General features: G+C 47.0%; 1 protein-coding gene across 5 annotated transcripts in view; it reads right to left on the bottom strand.

Moving 5' to 3' along the window:
• The window catches only part of LOC144823540 (uncharacterized), a 606,829-nt gene that overhangs the window by 411,453 nt on the left and 172,675 nt on the right, over positions 1-22,701 (bottom strand). For all 5 annotated transcript variants that reach the window (XM_078682147.1, XM_078682144.1, XM_078682143.1 and 2 more), the window contains one exon: positions 12,355-12,465. In XM_078682147.1, the coding sequence (XP_078538273.1) occupies positions 12,355-12,403 (49 nt within the window). In that variant the 5' untranslated portion in view covers positions 12,404-12,465. The remainder of the gene's footprint in view (positions 1-12,354; positions 12,466-22,701) is intronic.

Raw genomic sequence — 22,701 nt, 5'->3', positions numbered from 1 at the left:
CCAGTGAAAATGTATCAAAGTTAATGAAATAGCCAGAAGCTGTTCGATCAATTGTTAGAATTGCATCGGGATTGGTTGAAATGTTATTTTCCTCTCGATGAGGCATGTTGATGTAGACATCTGTGTTTGGTCTAATTGCAACTTGTGAATTATTCTGATTTTCATCATGAATTTGAATGTTCGGTTTAAGTGGAACAAGTTCCGTAGCATTGGTACTCAGTCCTTCATTCCTTACAGGTGGCTCTTCAAACGTGAAAAGTCTTTCTGTTTGAACTTCTTGGATTGTAGCTAGAGGAGGATGTCTACTATATTGGAGTCCACTTGGCCTACTATTTAGTCTTAGCCACATAGTGTGGTTTGATTAAGTCAATTGAGACAAATCTTTTTTCCGGCAAGAGGCACAGTTCTTGTTCCGTGTACTGCAAGGACTGGTACAGGTTTTCTGTAAGAAGGTCCAAATTCCTTTCTGTCCGCAATTTTCTCAGCAAACAGATCCCCGACTTTTGGGATCCAGACAGGTCGTGCTGTGACTACCTTGACTTCTTCAGTGGCGGTCTGATTTAGATGGACATTGCTTTGTTTTGTCCTGGATTCATTCAGATCCTGTAAAACAGCCAAACAATCATGGATATCAAATGGTTTTTCTTCCGCCACTGTGCCTTCTTAATCAAGATCAGGTACCCACATTCGTGTCCCAAAGAGGACCTCATAAGGAGTGACTCCCCCTAGAGAGTTTCTTGGCTGGTTATTTAATGCTCGCTGAACCCCATAAAGGTGTGTGACCCAACTACCGTCCTTGCCTAATACCCTGGCTGTTAAGGACTGCTTTAAGTCCCGTTTTTTCCTCTCCACAACAGAATTTCCCTCAGGATGATACGGAGATGAGAACCGCAATGCTACGCCCATTCCTTACAGGGCCTCTTTGTAAGCCGAGAGCTAAACGCAGGGCCGCGGTCAGAGTGTAACATGCAAACTGCGTATGAACGGATGAAGACTCGCAAATCTCTTATAACAGTTCGAGCATCAGCCGAACGCTGGGGCCAAACCCATAGGAATCTTGAGCAGGAATCCACTGCTACCAGGATATACCTGCAAGCCACGTCCGTTCGGAAGGGGCCGCAGTGGTCCAAGTACACATATGCAAGAGGTTTGTCTGATTTCAGTAATGGGGTCCGTGCCAGGCGTGCAACGGTGGAGCCTTCCATCTGCTGGCAGATGTTGTATTTTAAGACATAGTCCTTAGTTTGCTTAGTTAACCCTGGCCACCAATAGCGCTGTTTCAGTAAAGAAATAGTCGCATTTACGCCTGTGTGCGCAGAGCCCAAACCCTTGTGTCCAGCTAATATTAATCCTTGCCTACGATCCATATTTGGTATTACTCTATCTCTCACTCCAGGAATCTGAGCATATAGAATGTTTTGTGCATCTAACAGGTAGGAGTATTTGAGTGGGAATTTCTTAGGTGCTGCTGTGCTGCCTTTGTGTGATGCGATGACAGCTACCATTATATTTATGTCTATTCTCGTTTTTGAACGAGTCAGCGCAGCTACGGAAGCCGTGCGAACAACCCCCTTTGCGGCTTCATCAGCCAATGAATTCCCTTCAACGTGCACGCCATCACGTTGTTGACTCAGTGTATGGATCATGTGTGTCCTTGGTAGTTCGGATTTCAGTTCTGCTACCTGTTCCCATAGTATTTTGTGCTTTATTGTGCCACCTTTTGCATCTTTAAACCCATTCTGGTCCCAATGTTGTAAGTACTCATTGTACGACTGTACACAGTAAAAGGAATCACACACGATTAGTGTGGGGAACGCGTGATCCGTATTTACAAGTGCCAGTGTGAAGAGAATCCGCCCCCGATAGGGAGGGTAAAATTGGAACAAGACATTGGATCTCCTCTCACATATCCTGAGTGGGATAGAGTTTTAAGATAGCATAAGACTGATCGGCAAAGCCCAGTTTCTGCTGATACGAGCTAAGATACTTTATAGGGCCTATTTCACCTCCTTACTCCTAGAAAAAAACTACCTGATACACAGGGGGAATGCCCTAGGTGTAGACACATGGCAGCAGATCTCCTACATAAGTTAACAACCTGTCTGGTGGTCACAGGCTACTGGACTAAGGTGAATGAGTGATTTGTGATGATACCATGTTTGAGGGTGGACTGCATCTTAAAATATTGTGTGCTGAGTCTACACCCTACATACAAAAAGGGGAAAAAATTTAACTGCTTTGATCCGTTGATGCTGCTTTTGGCGAAGCGCAGAATCATGATTCATTGGATGCACCTGTGAGGTCCTCCCGTGACACAATGTTTCAGAGACACTAGAGAATGGTTGTTAGATGAGAAGATAAGACTTACCATGGTCCAGACGGACAACAAAGCCCAAGACGACATCCAAGCGTGGCACATGATGACAGATATGCTGCAAGAGATGGACTGTGCCCCCGAGACATGGGTTCCTTGAAGTGTGGGGTCCCCTGGGTCTGATCAGCCCACCTATGCCGCATGCAAGAAGGGAGTAGGTTGAGATACACAAGTGGGGAGGATTAATGTAAAGATATAGAAAGCAATGTAGATCAGGTCTCAGTGACGTCTACTAAACTAGGAGAGAAGTTGGAGATGAGGTTGTGGATGTTATAAATATTCTCGATGGCGATTCAAGGAAGGCTTCAGAGAGGGTATTTACTGGGATGCAGGAAGTGAAAGGATTAGGCCCAAAGGAGGTTGCAGAAAGGAGAAGTGATAGGGCTAAGCTATGGTTATTCAAGGGTGTAGTGAGTAGGGGCATGATAGAGGGGGTGAAGCAGGGAGGTGCAAAGGAGGGAGCAGAGGTAGGAACAGGGCTAATGTGAGACTGGAATGGGTTTTTTCCTTCAAGTTGGGAAAAGAGAGGAAAGAGAAAGGAAAATACTGCCACCATGCCTTGCAAAAGGATGAACTAAGGCTGCTTCCGGATCACCCAAGGCTATGTGCTCAGCGAGGCGCAAGCAGGCAAAGCCAGTCAATGACAATGCAGTGTGAATGCTCCCATCATCTCACCAGGGAGGGCCAGGTAGAAGCTGCTCAAGGTCAAGTGGATCGCTCAAGTACAGATTCAGAGGGCACCACTCAGACAACTATACTGGTAGTCACTAGTCATTGCTGGAAAGGGATGCACTGAAACATGGAGGCAGGGTGACTGAAAGCCAGGAGAGGCAGAAATTGGTCAAGCTATACACTGGTTGAAGGGAACTCGGATACAGAACACCTGCCAGTTCACCATCCTGAAACCTTAATTGGTATTTTTATTTGTATATGGAAGGCTATTAGTACATTGAAAGTAGAACTGGATTTGATCTTTGCACTTTATTGTATGGCATGATGACTGAGCATTTTCAGCTTAGCTGTGTGTCAGCAGATTCAGTATGTGACAAATAAAGCCATGTGTTTTTTGTCATTTTGCATCGTGTAATCAATCACTGTTGTCCATTTATTGTAGCTCACCATGCGTCTGTAACGCATTTGTATGTGACAAATACAGGCAGGTTGGAGTTATTTTGTCCAGTTTCTTTATCCATGATTTAATTACATCATGAGTCGAAAAAATTATTTTTTTCTAGACCCCTGGCGAAAAATACACAAATGCTTATAAAGACTGCCTAACTTGTGGCCGGTAGCTAAAAAGTAATGCTCGAGTGGTAGGCGCAGCCGTTGGTAGTGCCACCCACACACACACATACACTAATGCATGTATATAAATACAAGCAAAAACACAATCCACTTGTAGTCCTACATCAATTGTGTTGTGGGGAAAAAAGCATTCACTATAACAAAACATATCAAAACAATATGGTGTAGCCACAGTCACAAATGCATGCACACTTTTTCACTAATTACTTTTTTTTTTTAAAGAATTGTAGGATTTCACAAGAACATTTTTGAGAAAGTTGCAGCTCATTTTAATAAAAATCAATTCCTACAGTGTCACTTCCTACACCTTTCATGGTGGGATGGCTTGAAAAGGGGGTTGGACCTGGATCCTGGGGTCACTTCCTACACCACGTATGTCAGGAAGTGTTGAAGTGTAAGTGCAGTTTGGCTCTTGAACATTGGGTCACCTAAAACATAATTTCCTGAACCCTGCATGGTGAGATGGTTCAATGGTGAGTATGCTCTGAACACCAAGCTGTTGCGGTCACATTCTGCAATGCCACTTCAACAGCAGGCCTTAGGAGCAGTTTGAGCCGTATGTCTGGAACGGGTCCGTGGGTAAAGTTACATCAAAGCAAGGGGAAATCTGTAATAACCCTTCTCGGGTGCGACCCCATAAATATGGAAAAGGGATTTATTTATTGTTTAGCAATTTTATATAGAGTGAACTTGACCCAAAGGCATTGGAGTACTTTACATCAGCACATTTATGTTTTTTAGGGAAGGGAAGATTAAGTGATTGGGCCAGAATCACAGGATGGTGAGCCGAGAGTGAAACTTGGCTCCCGGTTCCAAAGTCTGCAGCTCTGGTTGTCACAGCACATCCTCTTCCCCGGTACTTCTCCCATTATATAAACCATGCCCTCTTTTGAGTTGGTTAGAAGGTACCACATTATACTACTGTCTGTATATCATTTCCTGTCTGCACCTTTTTTAAGCCAGTCTCTTTCTTTTTGGCCTGATTCGCCGGATGATCTAGGATCGATAGCTTATCTCTTTGCGGCTACGCTTTCTTCTGATATATCCAAAATGTTGCTCTGCTCTATATCTTGCTTTCACTTTCTCTTCCTGGGACGTCTCTTCTATTTCTCGTCTCTGTTTTCCACTCTGTTTGGCCAGTATGACCTTTCTTCTCTCCTTCTCTGCTGCTAGATCTTTCCCATTATCTGAATTTTGTGGGTTGGTATTTTTCTTAGTTAGTTCAGATGATCTTTCCACACAGTGTAACTTTCACCCATGGGTACTTTCTACTTTCACTCTTTATTGTACATCTTGCTGTGTATGTCTCAAACTTGTTTCTATTACTTTCTTTCATATATTATCAGTGTGCTTCTCTCTCTGGTGTCACACTATTTGTAATTCACTTGCATGCTATGCTCCATAGTTTGTTCCGTACCTTCACTTCATTCTTCTAAATTCTTCTTCACCTTTCTCTCCTCTACAGACACCTTGTTTCCACTAATATATTATTTTCCAAACGCTCCTCTGCTCCCCTTCCTTGGTCTCTCTTTGGCTAACTCTTTTCTACTTCCTTTCCTGTGGTGTCCCCTTTATCTCTCATGTCAATATTTTTCCACTTAATGTCACTCTTGATCTATCTTGATATTAATTCAATAATTTTGTTTTACCCATTGCAGTTTCTATCTCCAATTGGGTCTCATCCTGCCCAACTTTATCTTTTATTATTGCTCTTATTATGTACTTAACCTCTGCATGCCCCTCTTCGCCCCACAGCAGTTTCTCCACACTGCCTTCTGTTCATGATTTTTTCTTTTTTTATACACATCTCTCTTTCTCATTAGGTTTAGTCCATTTTATCATCCTTAAACATTGAAAACTATCTGGCTTGAGCTTCTTTCTTTACCTGCTATGTTGGCGCTCGTCTATCTTCCATTGATTTTTCTTTTTATATATTTCTATCTCTTTCTCTCTTCCTACTTCCCCTGGAACTCATTTATAGTTTCTCTACAAGTGGGTGACTCTTTTTTTCATATTGATTACTATCCCTATATGCAATATCCTTCGAATCGCTTTCATGTACTCGGCATAGGGTGCTTTATTCACTCATACCTAAGCATATCAGTTTTACACAATGCCATGAGTAGCCATGTTTTTGTCCTTTTGGAGTCTAAAATCCTCTTTTTCTTGCATCTCACGCGAGCATCATTCTTTTTTTCGCTGGCATCTCATCACAAACCTCTTTTTCACCTGCTTCTCTTCCAGGGTGACTCTTATTCGCTATCCTTTTGGTGACTCACTTGCTCTCTTCTCCTTCTCTAATTAGTCTCTGCTAATGTTTGTTTTTCTTGCTTTCCTTATTACCGCCTTTACTCGCCCTCAAGTGTGCCTTTTATTCTTTCTTCACTTAGTATCTCATTTGCACTCTCTAACTTTTTCTCTCTCCTACCTTTAACTTTTGTCCACTGCATTAGTTGGGGAAACAGGGTTAACTATTGCAGCATGTCTATAGTTCAGTTTAGTGCTCAGGTGTGCTTGCAGAGAGTTTACAGAGTTTACCATCATCCACAAGTCAAAAAGACATCAAAAGTAGAGGCTGCCTTGAGGCGGAGAGGGAGGGGAGGGGGGGATGATAACCTAATTGATGGTGATCCCTGAGGCCCCACGAAGTTCGATAAAAATATGGTCCTGGAACGTCAATGGCCTTAATAGTGGGTTAAAACGACCAATGGTGCTACAATTTATTAGAAAGCACTCACCTTACGGCTTGCTACAGGAAACCCATCTCCTTGAAAACTAGTGTAAGGTACTAAATAGCAATGGATACACTTTATTATCCCACACATCCAAGTCCACAGTTGTTGCAATCGGGTGACACATGAATTATATTGTCTCAGTTGAGTTAGATGCCCTGGGGGGAGCGACAGCGGGACAAAGACCGGGCCCACTGAAAGAGTTCCTCCAGTCAATGGGCCCGAGTGACGTATGGAGACATCAGCAGCCCCTCATCAGACAGTACACACATCTCAATGGCAAACGGGAGCCTTTCCATAACTGACCACATCCTCACACAGGCTCAGGGCTTAGTGGATTTTCATAGGGCAACACACATAGCACAAGGAGTGTTGGATCACTCCACCGTAGAGGTAGTTCTTGAGGGTGCCCAGAGAGACTACACCCTATCCCCGAAAATTTACCCTTGGTATCTTAAAGATCAAAATTTAAATTGGCCATTAGGAAAGGGGTGGAGTACTTCTTTGACGATAATGTGGGTACAGTAGAATCGAAAATGATGCTTTGGCAAGCATTTAAAGTAGTGATTAGGGTCCGGACACAGGCCCATATGGGGGCGATAAAATACAGTGCCTTGCCCTAGAGACTGCGGAGTCCACTTTAGAAACCCAGGTGGTGGAGGGAGGGGCAAATGACTTAGACGCAAGAAATCGACTGAGGCTCAGACAGAAGGAGCTGAGGGACTTGATCGAAGACAGCGCTAGAACACTGGTGCGTGCCACACAACACCGGCTATACGAAGTAGGAGACAAAGTGAACAATTTCCTGGCATGGCTAGACAAAAACAAAAACGAAAATAAATGGGTCCCTGGAATTGTGGACAATGTAGGCCACAAACATGAGACGGGCAAGGAAATTGCATAGGCATTCTCTACATATTATGAGTCGCTCTACTCCTCATCATCTGCGAAGACAGAGGGGGACTGTGTAGAGTTCCTTCGAGACATACAAATGCCGACATCATACACCGCAGAGAGGGAGGTGTTAGAAGATGACTTGTCAGTGGAAGAGCTTAAAACAGCGACACACATTACAATCTGGGAAGGCGGTGGGACCGAATGGTCTGCCGGTTGAACTATTCAAATGCATGCTAGACAAAATGGCAGAAAACCTACTTACCATGTACACAGAGGCCAAAGAGGTGGGTGTCCTTTCTCCTGACCAAAGAGAGGCAGTAATGGTAGTGATCCATAAGGAAGGCAAATTCCCCATAGAATGTGGGTCAAATCAACTAATTTCTTTACTAAATTATGAGGCCGAAGTACTGGCCAAGGCCCTATCCATATGCCTAGTCACAGTAATCACCTTGCTCTTACATTCAGACCAGTCGGGATTTATTCCCCACAGAAGCACGAGGCTTAACTTACATTGACTGCTTGGTGTACTCCACACAGTATCCTCTAATGCATCAGACCCAACGGCCCTGTTATCTCTAGATGCCAGAATGGCCTTTGACAGTGCGGAATGGAATTATCTCTTCGCTGTCTTGAACCGTCTGGGCTTTGGACCCTACTTTATTAGGTGGGTAAGGCTCCTTTACCATCAACCTCTTGCAAGAGTGAGAGTCAATACTGCAGTCTCACTGGTATTTGCACTCCAGAAGGCGACCAGGAAGGTTTGCCCACTGTCCCCTCTCCTTTTTGCCTTAGCCCTGGAACCCTTAGCAGTATGCGTAAGGCAAGACCCTCTGATCTGATCTGGGGTATCCCAGTGGGGGAGGAATAGGAAGAGTGAATATCCCTCTAAGTAGATGATGTTCTGCTCTACGTCAGAAGGCCATAGCAATCCATAGACAGAATTCTTCAGATCTTCTGTATCTATAGAGACTATTCAGGGTATCGCATTAATTGGGACAAATCTCTACTATTTTCCCCGGCAGGATGAGACATTGAACTTACATTACGATGCAGGGTACCAATCAAGACTAAGGGTTTCAAATACTTAGGGATATATTTAACTAGAAGCCCTAAAGAATTTGACCTAAAAAAATGCAAAAGTGCAGCTAAATAGGTTCAGCAGTGACGCTTAACACTGGAGGACACTTCCACTCACGCTAAAGAGCAACGCAGCCCTATTTAAGATGATGATACTCCCCGACCACTTCATACAATACAAAACACTCTCCATGAGCTCCCAGACTCATTATTTCAACAAATGGAAACCATGTTGAGATCGCTGCTCTGGAGCGGAAGCGCCCATCACAGGCTTGCGGAAATTACAAAAAGGAGTCTATGGAGAGTGCCTAGTGGAGCCAGACATCAAAATGTACTACTGGGTCTCACAGCTGGTGTGCATGAATGACTGGGTGTTGAGCGATAGTGCGGAACCAGACTATAGGATGGATAGAGTGGCAATGGGGTCACGGGGTACCCATCCATAATATACGACATGGGAGGGAATAAAGACCTCACAGTACATACACAAACTGTAGTAAGGATGTGACACGCAGCAATTAAGTTCCTGGGAAGGGAGAGGAGACGAGGTTGATCGAGATAATGCCACTCTGGGGCAGCAAACAGCTTAAAAAAGTAGGCCAATTACGCAACTTTGGCAAATGGAAGTTACTGGAGCTGGACAGACTGGGGGATGTTTGGGGAGGACAAGTGTACATCACGTTTACAACTCTGCTAAAGGAATATGAGTTGGGTCAAGGGGATTGGCTGAAATATCTTCAATTGGGGCATGCCCTTAAGAATCATATTTGTGCAGGGATGGTCCTGGTGGATGCCTCCCCACTAGAGGACAAATCACTGAGAGACCCTCTGACAGATAGAGCCATAGCTTGTGTATACACGAAAGTCCTAAACAGGTCTCCTGACTCACTGGGAGCATTAAAGACTTCCTGGGAGAGTGGCCTAGGACAGTTGGACGAAGAAGAATGGACGGAAGCCATTCAAGGTCTGCGGGAGGTAGCAATTCGAGCCAGATTCTGACTGATCCAATTAAAGATCCCACATAGGGTATACTACCCAAGGACTGTATGACATCATATAGGAAGTACTGAGAATGGTCTGTGCAAGAAAAGTTCCAGGCGGGAATGGTTCTTCTTCCATTCTTTGTGGGATTGCCCAGTGATACAAGTATATTGGCAAGAAATAGGGAGAATCATGGTGGAAGTGGTGGGGTTAGAGGTCTCACGTGACCCAAAATGGTCCCTGTTGATGATATCGAACAAGGAGGCATAGCCCAAATACATGAAACTCTGGATGACACTGGCCACAGTGATTGTAAAACGTAATATTGCCAAACCCTAGGGGCCGTTAACCCCAACCTCAGGGTGTCAGACTGGATCTCCGATCTGGACTGGTGCCGGCAGACAGACCACACGATTTGCTTAGGTAGAGGGTGCCCAAAGAAATGGGAGAAAATGTGGGGGTTCTGGCGGGCCTTTCGGGGCCTAAAGAGGGAGGGTGAGGGTAGGCGGGGTAAAGGGGTTCATTGACGAAGCTTCTGTTCAGTCACCTCCTGTAAAGCCTGAAGGTGGTGAACTGTATGACTTACAGATCCAAATTAAAAGTATGTAACTGACATGTTGATTGTTGAGCACGATTAATAAAAAGAGTTCTAAAAAAAAGTTTGTCCCCTGATGTCAATTGTTCTTTCTCCCTTCACAAGGCTTTGTCACAGTTTCACATTTTCCCCAGACTTTCTTGTTTCTTTCACCCTTTTTGAGTTAATCATTTGCTCTCTCTTCCTTTCACTTTCAACACAAGTGCCCTTGTCGCCCCTTGTTATCTCACTGTCTTTTTTTTAGCCTCAGGTGCCTCTTTTGTATTTCTGTTCTTTCTTACTTTCCCATGTCTATGTTTTTTCTTTCCTTCTAAATATTTCTCCCTCCTCTCAACACGCATATCTCTTTTTATACCTGGTTCCTTCATTTTATTTCTCTCTTTTGTGTTTCTTCTAAACTCTGTTTGTTCATATTCTCTAATGAAAACGAAAACAATGATTTTCTTCCTTGTCCACTCAGCCTAGGCTCTGTATCTCCTTCACTTGGAGTGCCTCTTTCTTTCATTCTTACTAGGATCTTTTTTACTTTCTAACATTTCTCCTTAAATCTCTTCTTGGGGCTTCTCTATCCCATCAGTCAAAGCAGAAATATATTGTTCTCCTGCCATTAGACATTTTTCCAGTCTGCTTCATGACTCAACAAGCAGCTCCCTGATGAAGCCCAATAAGATTAAGGGCCCCATTATATTTCAGTGAACGGGTTACTACGTCACAACGGTAAATGATATCCTATCCGCCGAAATATAAATTCCATACTATCCTATGGGATTTATATTTCAGCAGACGGGATATCCATCACCGGTGTGGTGTGATGGACTAACCCGTCCATCGAAATGTAAATCAGGCTCTAAATCAAGTCTGAGGATGCTTGCTTTTCCATTCAAATGGGTTATGGCTACACAGCTCTGCATCATTCACCCCTTGTGGAGTAGGGCAACTATCAATTTGTATGTGGCTGGTCCCTGTCTGTAATGACAGACAAGCTAAAAAAGATGGAATGGAATGCAGTCAAAGCTGTTTACCACTGGCTACAATTAATTGAAGCATTCAAATCAACAACTTTTGTGACAAAGGCAGTCTTCCTAAGTGCGAGGAGAATACCCAGATAACGGCCTATAGCTTGCAGATGCATATTTAAATAGTGATACGATACATGATTTTTATAATTTTGCACTGTAATATCCTGAGAAAGGATGAGAAATCTGGTGGAAACGCAAACTAGTTGGAAGCATTGTTTCATTTAAAATTTCTCAAGACTACCTCAAAGATCCATGAGTGATGAGATAAATTCAGGATTGAAAATGTAATCGGTCTTTGTCGCTGAGACTTGCTTGCTGAAAACACAGCCTGCAGTTAGGAAAACTTCATCTTATCCCTCTTTTTTACTTGAAGAACCCCTTTTTACACTAGCTCATCAGTACTTTCCTTCCCCCTTCCACGAAAGCACTGATCTCTATTGCTCCATTCCCTAGTTGTATTCTTGTTCTCTAATCACATGTTGTCTTCCTTGTCCAAACATTCCTGACTCTCTATCTCCTTCTCTATCACTAAGAGGGTCTCTTTCTTTCATTCTACTCACTGGTTTTCTAACTTACTAAGGCCTGTCGAAGTCTGTAAAGTTCTTATCCTACTGGGACCCCAATGTGGGATTTCCTGTCTCTGCTCAATTTGAAGTCTGTAAACAATGCCTTATCTGCAGTAGGTAAGTTCAGATGCCTTATGTATGTCTGGGCGATGGTGAGGTCTGAAAGTAGTGCCTCATGTGCTCTAGGTTAGTACATGAGCCCCATGTGAGGGCATGTTCACTGATATTGTTTATATGCAGCATTCTTTCGGTTTTGGTGAGCATATTTGCCATGAGTATGTGTGTACTTATGTGAGTGTTTGCTCACTGTTTCAGTGTGTAAGCAGTGATGCATCTGCTTTGGATGGGCACAAGTGCCCTGCATACACCATCATGTGCTCATTGTTACAGTGTATAACCTGAGCCATTTCTAACGTGAATGAGTACATATGCCCTATGTATGAAAGTTTACAATCACCGCTATAGTCTGATGGCAGGGCTTGATCTACTACAGATAAGCTTAAATACCCAAAACATCTTTGGGAGAGCACATCTCCTGGGGTAAGCAGGTGTGCCCTATGTGTGCCTACGAGCGTGAACACTCATTGCTGTAGTATATCTGAAAGACCTCATCTGATGTGGGTGAACCTATTTGCTGTGTATGTGTCTACATGAGTATTCGTTCTATGCTGCTGTTTGCAAGTAGTGCCTTTTCTTGATGTGTGAAAGCATGCATAGCCTGTATGTGCATGTGTGATTGCGTGCACACTTTGGGAAGCTAAATAAACTGTTGTACTGTCATATAGCAGATAATGTGATTCTCACTTACTCTGGGATCTGGTAATACTGTGCCTTCTATTAGACTTCGGAATGTCCATGGAGCACTGTTTTTGCTTTTCTTTTGCTCTTAATGAAGAGACAGTGGTGGTAATAAGAGGACCTATAAGTAAAAATAAAACATATTAATAATTATTTTACTGGTCTTTATATAAAGCTGAGAATTATTAGGTGGTTTGTCAAATAGCAGATTTTTGTTAAAGACATTACTGAATCCCATCAATAACAAGTAAACACCAGGAAAACAATTTAGATTTGAAAGTCCTTGCTGCAGTAAAGAAAAGTTACTTACCTTCGGTAATGCCTTATCTGGTGGAGACATGATCTAGCCGCATTTTCTATACATTTGAATTTCCAGGCTTCGGACTGGATCTGGAAGATTTTTCTTCGAGAATACCCCGGCGCGACAGAAGATGGAGTCGGTTGGTTCTGAATGACGTCATCTGTGTCGTCCACGCCGGAAGTGGCGGCCAAGTCACCTATATAGGCACAACTTAAGCACACTGATGTCAGTTACTTTTTCACGACTTTCCACGCCAGGCACATGGAGCCAGGAAGTGTACTGACATTAGTGCGTTTGCGTTTGAAAACCAGGTCCCTGAAAGGGATCAGCCCTGACCCTAAAAACCTGTCCGCAATGCGGGGAGGATGGGTGAGTTGGTAAGGAATCTGCGGCTTAATCAGGTCTCTACGAGATAATGCTCTTCCGAAAGGCAAGTATCTTGTTCATCCGATAGAGACATTTAGCTGCAGATTCCCTACCTTTGAATAAATAGCCAAGCAAACCATCCCTGAAGGAGGGACTGCAGATAAGTTCAGACTAGGAAAGAGACACCAGTATGAAGCTCCAACTTGTCCGGGAATATTATCAAGAAGTGAGGCTTGGATGATAAAGCCTGCAGCTCACCCAACCTTCTGGCAGACGTAATTGCCACTAACAAGGCTGTTTTCATGGGGAGCAGCCAGAGAGGGCAATTATGCATGGGTTCGAAAGGAGCACGCATGAGGAAGGGGAGAACCAAATTAAGGTCCCACAAAACCATAATAAAAGGGCAGGTGGAAACATATGTACAAGGCCTTTCAGGAATCTAAGTACATTTGGTGATTTAAATAAAGAGGGTTGGTCTATCAGCCTCAGGAAGGCAGACAAAGTCGAAAGATATCCGTTCAGGGTGCTCAGAGCAGAGCCCTGCTGGGCAAGAGTCAAAATAAAAAGCAACACATCAGAAAGGAGAGTAGATAGAAGGTCTGATTTCATCCACCCTGGTGTTCAGGGAACCTGTCAGGTTTTGAACCACAAGGGAAATGGCCTGCTGGTCCCCACGTCCAGAGATCAGAGATGAAGGGCCTCTAGGCAAAGGGTTCATGACCCCACTCTGCTCTGTTTGTTGCATTACATGATGGTGGTAGTGTTGTCCGTGAGCACTTGAACAAGCCTTTGAAGGAGGATAGAAAGGCTTCTAATGCCAAAAAGATCACTCGGAGCACCAGCAAGCTGATGTGGAGTATGGATTCCACAGAAACCAGAGTCCTCTGATCTCCACCCATCCCAGATGGCAGCCCCATTCCCTGACTGACATCTGTTACTACTGTCGGATCTGGTTGGAGAAGGGAGCGGTGTCTGCCTCTGACCCAATTGTGTTTTTTTTATCCTCCACTGCAGGACTTGTGCAGTTCCCTCCAATAGCTGGACCACGTCTGAAAGATTCCCCTGATGCTGTGCCCCTTTGAATTTCCGGCCCCACTGCAGAGCCCACATATGCCATCTGGCATGTGTGACTAGCAGAATGCAGGAGGCCATAAGACCCAACAGGCTCAGAGTCATTCTCACCGACATCCAGGATCGAGGCAAAAACATCAGTATTAAAGCCTGAATATCTTGGACTCACCGGTTGGGAGGATAGGCCTGAAATTGCACTGTGCCCAGAAAAGCTCCAATGAAAGGGAGTGTCTGAGGGGGAGTCCGGTGTGACTTCCGGACGTTGATCATGAACCCTAGTGAATGCTGGAGGTTCGCCGTAGTCTGGAGGTGGGAGAGAAGTCTGGTGCAAGCCCGCGTTCAGTGGCCAGTCATTGAGATAGGGGAAGACTGGCACCCCTGATCTGATAGATGAGTTGCGACCAACGCCATCACCTTGGTGAGCACTTGAGGGTCGCTGGTAAGACCAATGAGATGCACTGTGAACTGAAAGTGCTAGTGGCCTACCGTAAACCTCAAGCACCCTCGATGTGTAGCTAGAAAGGGGATATGATAATATGTGTCGTGCAAGTCCAAATCCAACATCCAGTCTCCCAGGCCCAGGGCAGACAGGAGCTGAGCCAATGTGAGCATCTTGAATTTCTCCTTTCTGAGGAAGTAGCTGAGGGCGCAAAGGTCTGGGATAGGATAAAGGCCTTGTCCTTTTTTAGGATTCAGAAAGTACCGGGAATAGCAACCTAGAATTACTTCTGCCGCAGGAACCCTCTCTATAGCTCCTTTGGCCAATTGAGTCATGACTTAATCTCTGAGCAAATTTAAATGATCCTTCATCAGCCGGTCCCAGTAGAGAGGTATGGAGAAAGGTGCGGTCTCGAAGGGGAGGGAGTAGCCCCTTTGGATGATCTCGAGGACCCATCTGCCCGATGTGATATTTTGCCAGTGGTTGAGGGGATGGCTGATCCTGTGACCAACCGGACACCCATGATCTGGAAGGGCAAGACTAGGAGGACTTGAAGGCTGAGGCTGTCGGGAGGGTGGTGGTTTGACCAGACCTCTGGCTGCCCAACCCTTGTGGTTAGAGTGAACCACGCCCTTATACGTGCAGTGGGTTGTGCAACTGGCCCAACATGGTGGCAAGGATATGGTTGGTGCAGTTGAAAGTCCCTTCTGTATCCATGAAAGGAGTGGAAGACAGACAGCGTCTGCCATGTCTCCGAAGACATAGGTGCCATCAACGGTCATGTCCATGAGCGAGGCCTGAACATCCCTTGAAAAGTCGAATGTTCTCAGCCAGGCATGAGGTCTAACAGCCACCGTTGTGGAAATCGCTCTGCCCAGCGAGTCGGTCATGCCTAACCCACATCAAATAGAGAACTTTGCTGCCTCTCTCCCATCTGATACTGCTTGCAAGAAGATGGCCCGGGCCTGCTTTGGGATCTGCACTTGCACAACCGTTTCCCAGAGAAAGTAGTAATGACAGCCCAATAAGCATGCAGTGTTCATCGACCACAATGCAAGGCTGACTGAAGAAAACATTTTCTTGCCCCAACTGTCCAGCCTCTTATATTCCCTGTCCGGGGGAGCGGTAGGAAATGCGCCATGGGGAACGTAGGCTTGAACCACCAAGCTGGGTGGGGTGGGTAGTAAGGAAGATTGCGTTGCCCAAGGCAGGGTAGCGGTGGCAGGCGATCTTCCTGTTGGCTGGAGCCAAGGTGCTGCGCTTGGGCCATGTTTCCAGAAGGACGCCTGTGAGGGCTTTGTTGAATTAGAGCATGGATTCAGAAAAGAGAGCTCTGAGCGGCAGCACCGTTGTCAAGATGTTAGACTTGACCACCACTGTGGGTAGCTGAAGGTGAAGGACCTCAGCTGCCCTGCTCACCACTATTGCATGAGATGGAATACCAGGCTTCCTACATCCTATGATTGAAATATGTAAAAGATTTTATGCATGATTTAGAACACCCGAAATACTATGAGGAGCCACACTCTACACTCTCGGTTACTAGAAAAGATTTTCTAAAAGAGTGTATGACTCTTTTCGAGTCCTGCAGATTCTTTGCAGAAATAGGGAGGCCATCAGTCCAGTTTCATCAACGGACACTTACTACATATGACATGCAACCATACCTAAAATACATGGAGGGCATACAGGAGAGATTTGTCCTGACCCGATTTAGGTTTGGTATTACTTTTTTTCCCATTATGAACGACCGGGCAAAAACGCCAAGTAAGTGTCCATGTGATGACGTATCAGTCCATTCTACAATTCATGTAGTGTTTTTTTGTAAATTTTACTTAGTACAAAGAAAGAGATGGATTTTACTAATTTTAAAGATATTAGGTTTTAGACAATGCCGACCTGCACTATTGTTTTTGCAATGTTTAGAGAACGAAAATTTTACCAGGTCTATAGCACGATTCTTAAGGAAGGTAATTGGATGCAGAAAAACTATGATATTATACATTTTAAAAATGAATGTTTTTCGGCTTCAGTATAAGATTTGAAGTATGATCAGATTACTGTATATAATCTATAATTATGTGTGTTTTATTATATATGAAATATGTACAAGAATATATACTGGTTTTTATTGTTTCTGCTTATAAGATTTTTTGTAAAAAAATAAAATAAAGCATATTGAATGAATTGCATACGATGCACCCTCCACCGTAGCCACGGTAAAAGGAGAAAGCATGCCAGTGTCTGGCGAGGGACCCAGACCACTGACCTCATCCAATTTCCTATACCAGTCTATGTCTTGTTCGTACTGCTGGTATTAGAACAAGCATTTGCAATGCAATAGGTCTCGCATTTGCGAGAGTTAGAGCTATTGGTGTTGTAAATGGTAATATTTTTTACCTACGTGTTTTTCTTTGGAGTGTTGTGAATGTCTGTGGCGTGGAGTGGAAATTTGTGGGTTAGATTGAAATTGTTAGTTGTGGAATTGTGTGGGGTGGTATTGTGCTGTGTGTAGTGTATTTATGTTGTGGAATTATGTGGCATGATGAATTGATAGGGGTGAGAGGTGCAGAGAATAGATAGATAGATAGATAGGAAGACAGAGAGGGACAGGTGGTTTGTGCACAGAGTGGTGAATGAACACCAGACAGAGGAGCAGAGTGTGTGAGAAAGAGAGGAAGAAGGGGAGAACATGCCGCAGACATATAAAGAGGGAGCGCGTATATACGCAGAAGATACTTCAAGAGGAGGAGGAGAGGGTGGGATTGGGGGACGAAAACCTTGAGAAGGCATGGGAAAGATATTGTGCTCGAAGCCCTTAAGTGAACCACGTGAGAGGGACGGAAAGAGTGCGTGAGTGAGTGAAGCACAAGTTACTTACCTTCGGTAACGATAGATCTGTAAGAAACATTAGTAGTGATAGATTCCTTACCTTAGAATTACCCCAAGGCGTTAGACTGGATCAGTTTTTTTTTGTCAGCAGTACCCCTGCGCATCGGTATGCTTCGTTGTGCGGCTCCGCATGCGTCGTCGGCACCAGGATGACGTTGTTGGAGTTACTTAGATGCGCCCACGCGCGCTGATGTCAGTTCTGTACACGACTTTCCGTGCCAGAGCAGAGCCATGCAAGAGACTGACCACTGGTGCCATGAAACTAGGGCCTCTAAAGGGATGACCTTAGCCCTAGAAATCAGTTCGCAGAACGGGGAGGATGGGTGGGGCGGTAAGGAATCTATCACTACTAGTGTTTCTTACAGATATATTGTTACCGAAGATACGTAACTTGTGCATCTGAAAGAAATACGTAGTGATAGATTCCTTACCTTAGAATAGATATCCCAGCAATACCAACCCCGGTGGTGGGTCTGCGAACCAAAATCACACCAGAAAGTCCTGGAGAACAGAACAGCCAAAGAAGCTTGGCTGTCCAGGCAATAATGCTTGGTAAACGTGTGCAGAGATACCCACGTAGCTGCCTGGCAGATGTCATTGAGGGGGACACCACGTCCCAAAGCAGTGGTAGCTGCTGTCGCCCTTGTAGAATGGGCATGTAGCCCCACCGGAGGCTTATTTTTAGCCAAAGAATAATAAGCCTTAATGCACAGAACGACCCATCGAGAGATGGTCCGCTTGTGCATGGCCCGACCTTTCCTGGCGCCCACATAGCCAACAAAGAGCTGGTCATCCACCCGGAACTGTTGTGTGCGGTTAAGGTAGAAAGAGAGCGCATGTTTTGGGTCCAGACGGTGGAGCTTCTCTTCCTCTTCAGAAGGATGCGGAGGTGGAATGAAGGTGGGCAAAGTGATGGTCTGCCCGATGTGAAAGCCAGTGACAACCTTTGGCAGAAAAGATGGACGAGTACGCAGAACTTTGTCCGGATGGACAGAGAGAAAAGGAGGTTTAGAAGAAAGAGCCTGGAGCTCACTTACTTTTCTGGCAGAGGTGATGCAACCAGGAAAGCAGTCTTTAGAGTGAGAAGACGAAGACGACAGTTGTGAAATGGCTCAAAAGGAACACACATCAGATAAGTTAGAACTAGGTTCAAGTCCCACTAAGGCATTATGAAAGGAACATGAGGGAAAAGATGAGTAATGCCTTTTAAGAATCTATTTACAACAGGGGACTTGAAAAGGGAAGGCGGATCTGGAAGCCGTAAAAAGGCTGAAATGGCAGAGAGATAGCCCTTGATAGTGCCCAGAGCAGAGCCATGCTGGGCCAAAGATAGGAGAATTAGACTGACCTCTGAAAGAGGGGCAGAAAGGGGATCCACAGCCTTTGCTGTGCACCATGCCACAAATGTATTCCACCTGCAGGCGTATAACGTTTTTGTGGAGGGATGCCTGGCTGCCAAGATAATATCACAGACTTCGGGAGGCAGGTCGAAAGACGTCAACTGCCGCCGCTCAATCTCCACGCAAGGAGGTGGAGGCTGAACAGGTTCGGGTGGAGAACCCTCCCCTTTTGCTGCGACAGATGATCCTCCCGAAGAGGCAGGCGGAGCGGGGGACTGATCGCCATGCTGAGTAGCTCGGGATACCATACTCTTCGAGCCCAGGCTGGAGCCACAAGAATAACTTGCGCTTGATCTTCTTCCACACTCTGGGTAGAAGTGGTATAGGCGGAAAGTCGTATAGTAGACCGCAACTCCACTCGCGACGGAAAGCGTAGCCTAGCGAGTGGCGCCTTGCAAATAATTCCAACGTACAGAACTGAGGACATTGCGTGTTCTCTTCGGTGGTCAATAGATCTAACCAAGGCTCTCCCCACTGCTGAAAGAGACCTTGCGCCATGTCCGAGTGCAGATGCCATTCGTGTTCCATCATGCGCCAATAGCTGAAGTTCGTCCACCCTGGCGTTCAGAGAACCTGCCAGGGGTTGAACCACCAGGGACATGCCCTGATGTTCCAGCCATGTCCAAAGGCGCAGAGCCTCCTGACATATGGTCCCCGACCCCACCCTGCCCTGTTTGTTGCAGTACCACATGGTGGTGGTGTTGTCTGTGAACACCTGCACTACCCTCCCCATGACAGAGGGAAGGAATGCCTTCAAGGCAAGTCGAATCGCCCGAAGCTGCAGAAGGTTGATATGGAGCTGGGACTCCGCCGGAGGGACACGTCTGTCACCACTGTGTGCTCAGGTTGGGGAAGGGAGAGGGATCTACCATTGACACAATCGCGATTTTTGAGCCACCACTGCAATTGTCGTGCAGTCCCCTCCGAGATCTGGACGTGATCGGACAGGTTGCTCTGATGCTGTGCCCACCGGAACTTCAGGTCCCACTGCAGAGCCCGCATATGCCATCTGGCATGATCCACTAACAGGGAGCAGGAGGCCATCAGGCCCAGTAGCCGGAGGGTCAGCCTGACCAAAACCCGAGATAGAGGCTGAAAGATCGTAATCATAGCCTGAATATACCCAATTCGCTGTTCGGGAGGATAAACCAGAAACTGCGCCGAGTCCAGAACCGCCCCGATGAAGAGGAGCTTCTGTGAGGGAATCAGGTGAGACTTCAGCACGTTGATGGAAAATCCCAGCAAATGCAGGAGGTCGGCTGTAGTCCGGAGGTGGGAGACGACTGTCTGGGGCGAGCCCGCCTTCAACAACCAGTCATCGTGATAGGGGAAAACTGAAACCCCCGCTCTGCGCAGATGAGCTGCGACCATCGCCATCACCTTCGTGAACACCTGAGGGGCGCTGGTAAGGCCAAAGGGGGCACGGTGAACTGAAAGTGCTCATGGTCTACCGTGAACTGCAGGTAACGCCGGTGGGCCGGCAGGATGGGGATGTGGAAATAAGCGTCCTGCAAGCCCAAAGCTACCATCCAGTCTTGCGGGTCTAGGGCAGACAAGACCTGAGCAAGTGTGAGCATCTTGAACTTCTCCTTCCGGAGGAAGCGATTGACTTTCCGAAGGTCTAAGACAAGACGCAGGCCCTTGTCCTTCTTTGGAACCAGAAAGTTGTGGGAGTAACAACCACAACCTACTTCTGGTATCGGAACGCGCTCGATGGCCCCCTTGGCCAAGAGGGCCTCAACTTCCTGCTGGATTAGTGCCAAGTGACCTCACGACATGTGGTGGTACAGAGGTGGCATGGCTGGAGGGGTGGTATTGAAGGGGAGGGAGTAGCCCCTTCTGACAATTTGCAGCACCCATTTGTCCGATGGGATGTTGCGCCAGAGAGGGAGACGATGGCGAATTCTGCCGCCCACTGGCGTTTGGTGGGCCTGAAGTACCGGACTATGAAGGCTTTGCAGTAGATGCTGCGGGGGTGGTAGTGGACCGACCTGCCCGCTGGCCCCCTGAACCGCCTGGAAGATTCCCACGTCCGCGGCCACGAACGTGGTGGGGCACCCCTTCCGTGGCCACGAAAGGAGCGAAAAGCAGAAGGCGGAGGAGGCCGAGTGGCCGTAGCCCGGGAGTCCTTAAATTGCTCCAACGCACTGTCTGCTTTATTGCCAAAGAGGCGAATGCCATCAAAGGGCATGTCAATCAGAGTGTTCTGGACATCCCCTGAGAAGCCAGTTGTCCTCAGCCAGGCGTGGCGCCTGAGCGCCATTGTCGTGGAAATCGATCTGCCCAGCGAGTCGGCAATGTCCAGCCCACAACGTATGGTGAACTTAGCTGCGTCTCTCTCAGCAGCAATAGCTTGGGAGAGGGCTGCCTGGACCTCCTCCGGACAGTTAGGTAGCACCTGCACAACCGTGTCCCACAGAGAGTGGGAATAACGGCCAAGAGGCAAGTGGTGTTCACCAACCGCAGCCCTAAGCTGGCAGATGAAAACAGCTTCTTGCCAAGCTGCTCCAGCTTCTTGGATTCCCTATCCGGAGGGGCAGAAGGGAACGTGCTCTGGGAAGTAGAGGCTTGGACAACCAAGCTCTCAGGGGTGAGGTGTTGGGGGAGAAAGAAGGAGGTCGCCCGGAGCCGGGGGATGGCGTCGGGTCACGTTCCTGTCCACAGGAGCCCCTGTGTCCACGTTCCTGTCCACAGGAGCCCCTGTGTTGGGCCTGGACCAGGTGCCAAAAGATCGTCAGATAGTGCTTCATTAAAGGGCAGCAAGGGCTCCTTAGAGGTTGCCGCCGGCTGGAGCACGTCTGTCAGGAGGTTAGTCCTGACAACCACTGTAGGGAATACAAGTAGGAGGACCTCGGCTGCCCTGCGCAACACCACTGCGTAACTGGCTCCCTCCTCCGTAGCCCCCGTAGGAGGAGAGACCATGCCATGGTCAGGGGAGGTGTCAAGACCACTGGCTTCCCCCAAATCCTCTACCCAGTCCAGATCATAAGCACACGCCTGTGCTAGAGGGTCCTCAGAGACCTCCCAGTCCTCCCCTACCTCCGAAGTCTGTGGAACTGGCTGAAAATAAGTAGGGATATAGAGCAAAAGGGCCCCATCGGCATCAGAACTGGTGCCGGGCGGTGCCAATCCGGCACCGTGTCTGGGTCAGGGCTGAACCTGGGGCGACGTCGTCCCGAGGAGCGGGCGACGTCGGTGGTGGTGCTGGGAAGGGCGACATCAGTGGAGGTGTTATTAGGTCAACCGACATTGACCGAGGTCCGATCCCGGATCCCAGGGCATCCTGCGGCGTCGGGGCCAGTGCTGCCAGCCACACTGGGGCGGAGCCGTCGGTGATGGAAGGACGGGACCCCCAGTTGGGCCAGCGGGCCAGACGGCCCAAAGAGTCGGGCCATGGCAGCAAGTAACTCTTGCACCTGAGCAGGCATCGCCGACGTACCCGGAAAAGGTGGGTAGACTGGTGGCGACGTCGCAGGCTGCGCCGGAGCCGCAGGGGTGGCACCACCCGCACCCTCAGGCGCGACGGGAAGTCGAAGAGCAGACAATGCTTCTTCGACTTCTTTTTGGAATGCTTCGACTTACCAGACCCCGAGTGCAAAGACTTAGATTCAGAAGAATGATGGTGACGGCTCCGCGACCGGTCCCTCGACCTCCTGCAGGACAGGGATCTTGAGCGACGCGGAGCCGACTACCGGACTTCCAGCAACTTTCGGGACCGCTCCTGCAAAGTCTTCGGCGCCAAGGCCCGGCAGTCGGGCACGACTTGGGGTTGTGGTCGCACCCCAGGCAGTAGAGACACACGCGGTGAGGGTAAGTCACCAACATCATGCGGTGACAGTCCCCACAGTTCTTGAACCTGTGCATCCCTACGCTACCAGGGGTCTATCA

This window comes from Lissotriton helveticus, chromosome 3_1 (assembly GCF_964261635.1).
Source record: "Lissotriton helveticus chromosome 3_1, aLisHel1.1, whole genome shotgun sequence".
In the NCBI taxonomy this organism is placed as follows: Eukaryota; Metazoa; Chordata; class Amphibia; order Caudata; family Salamandridae; genus Lissotriton; species Lissotriton helveticus.
Note: the sequence above shows the minus strand (reverse complement) of the source record. Positions and strands in the feature narration are given on the sequence as shown.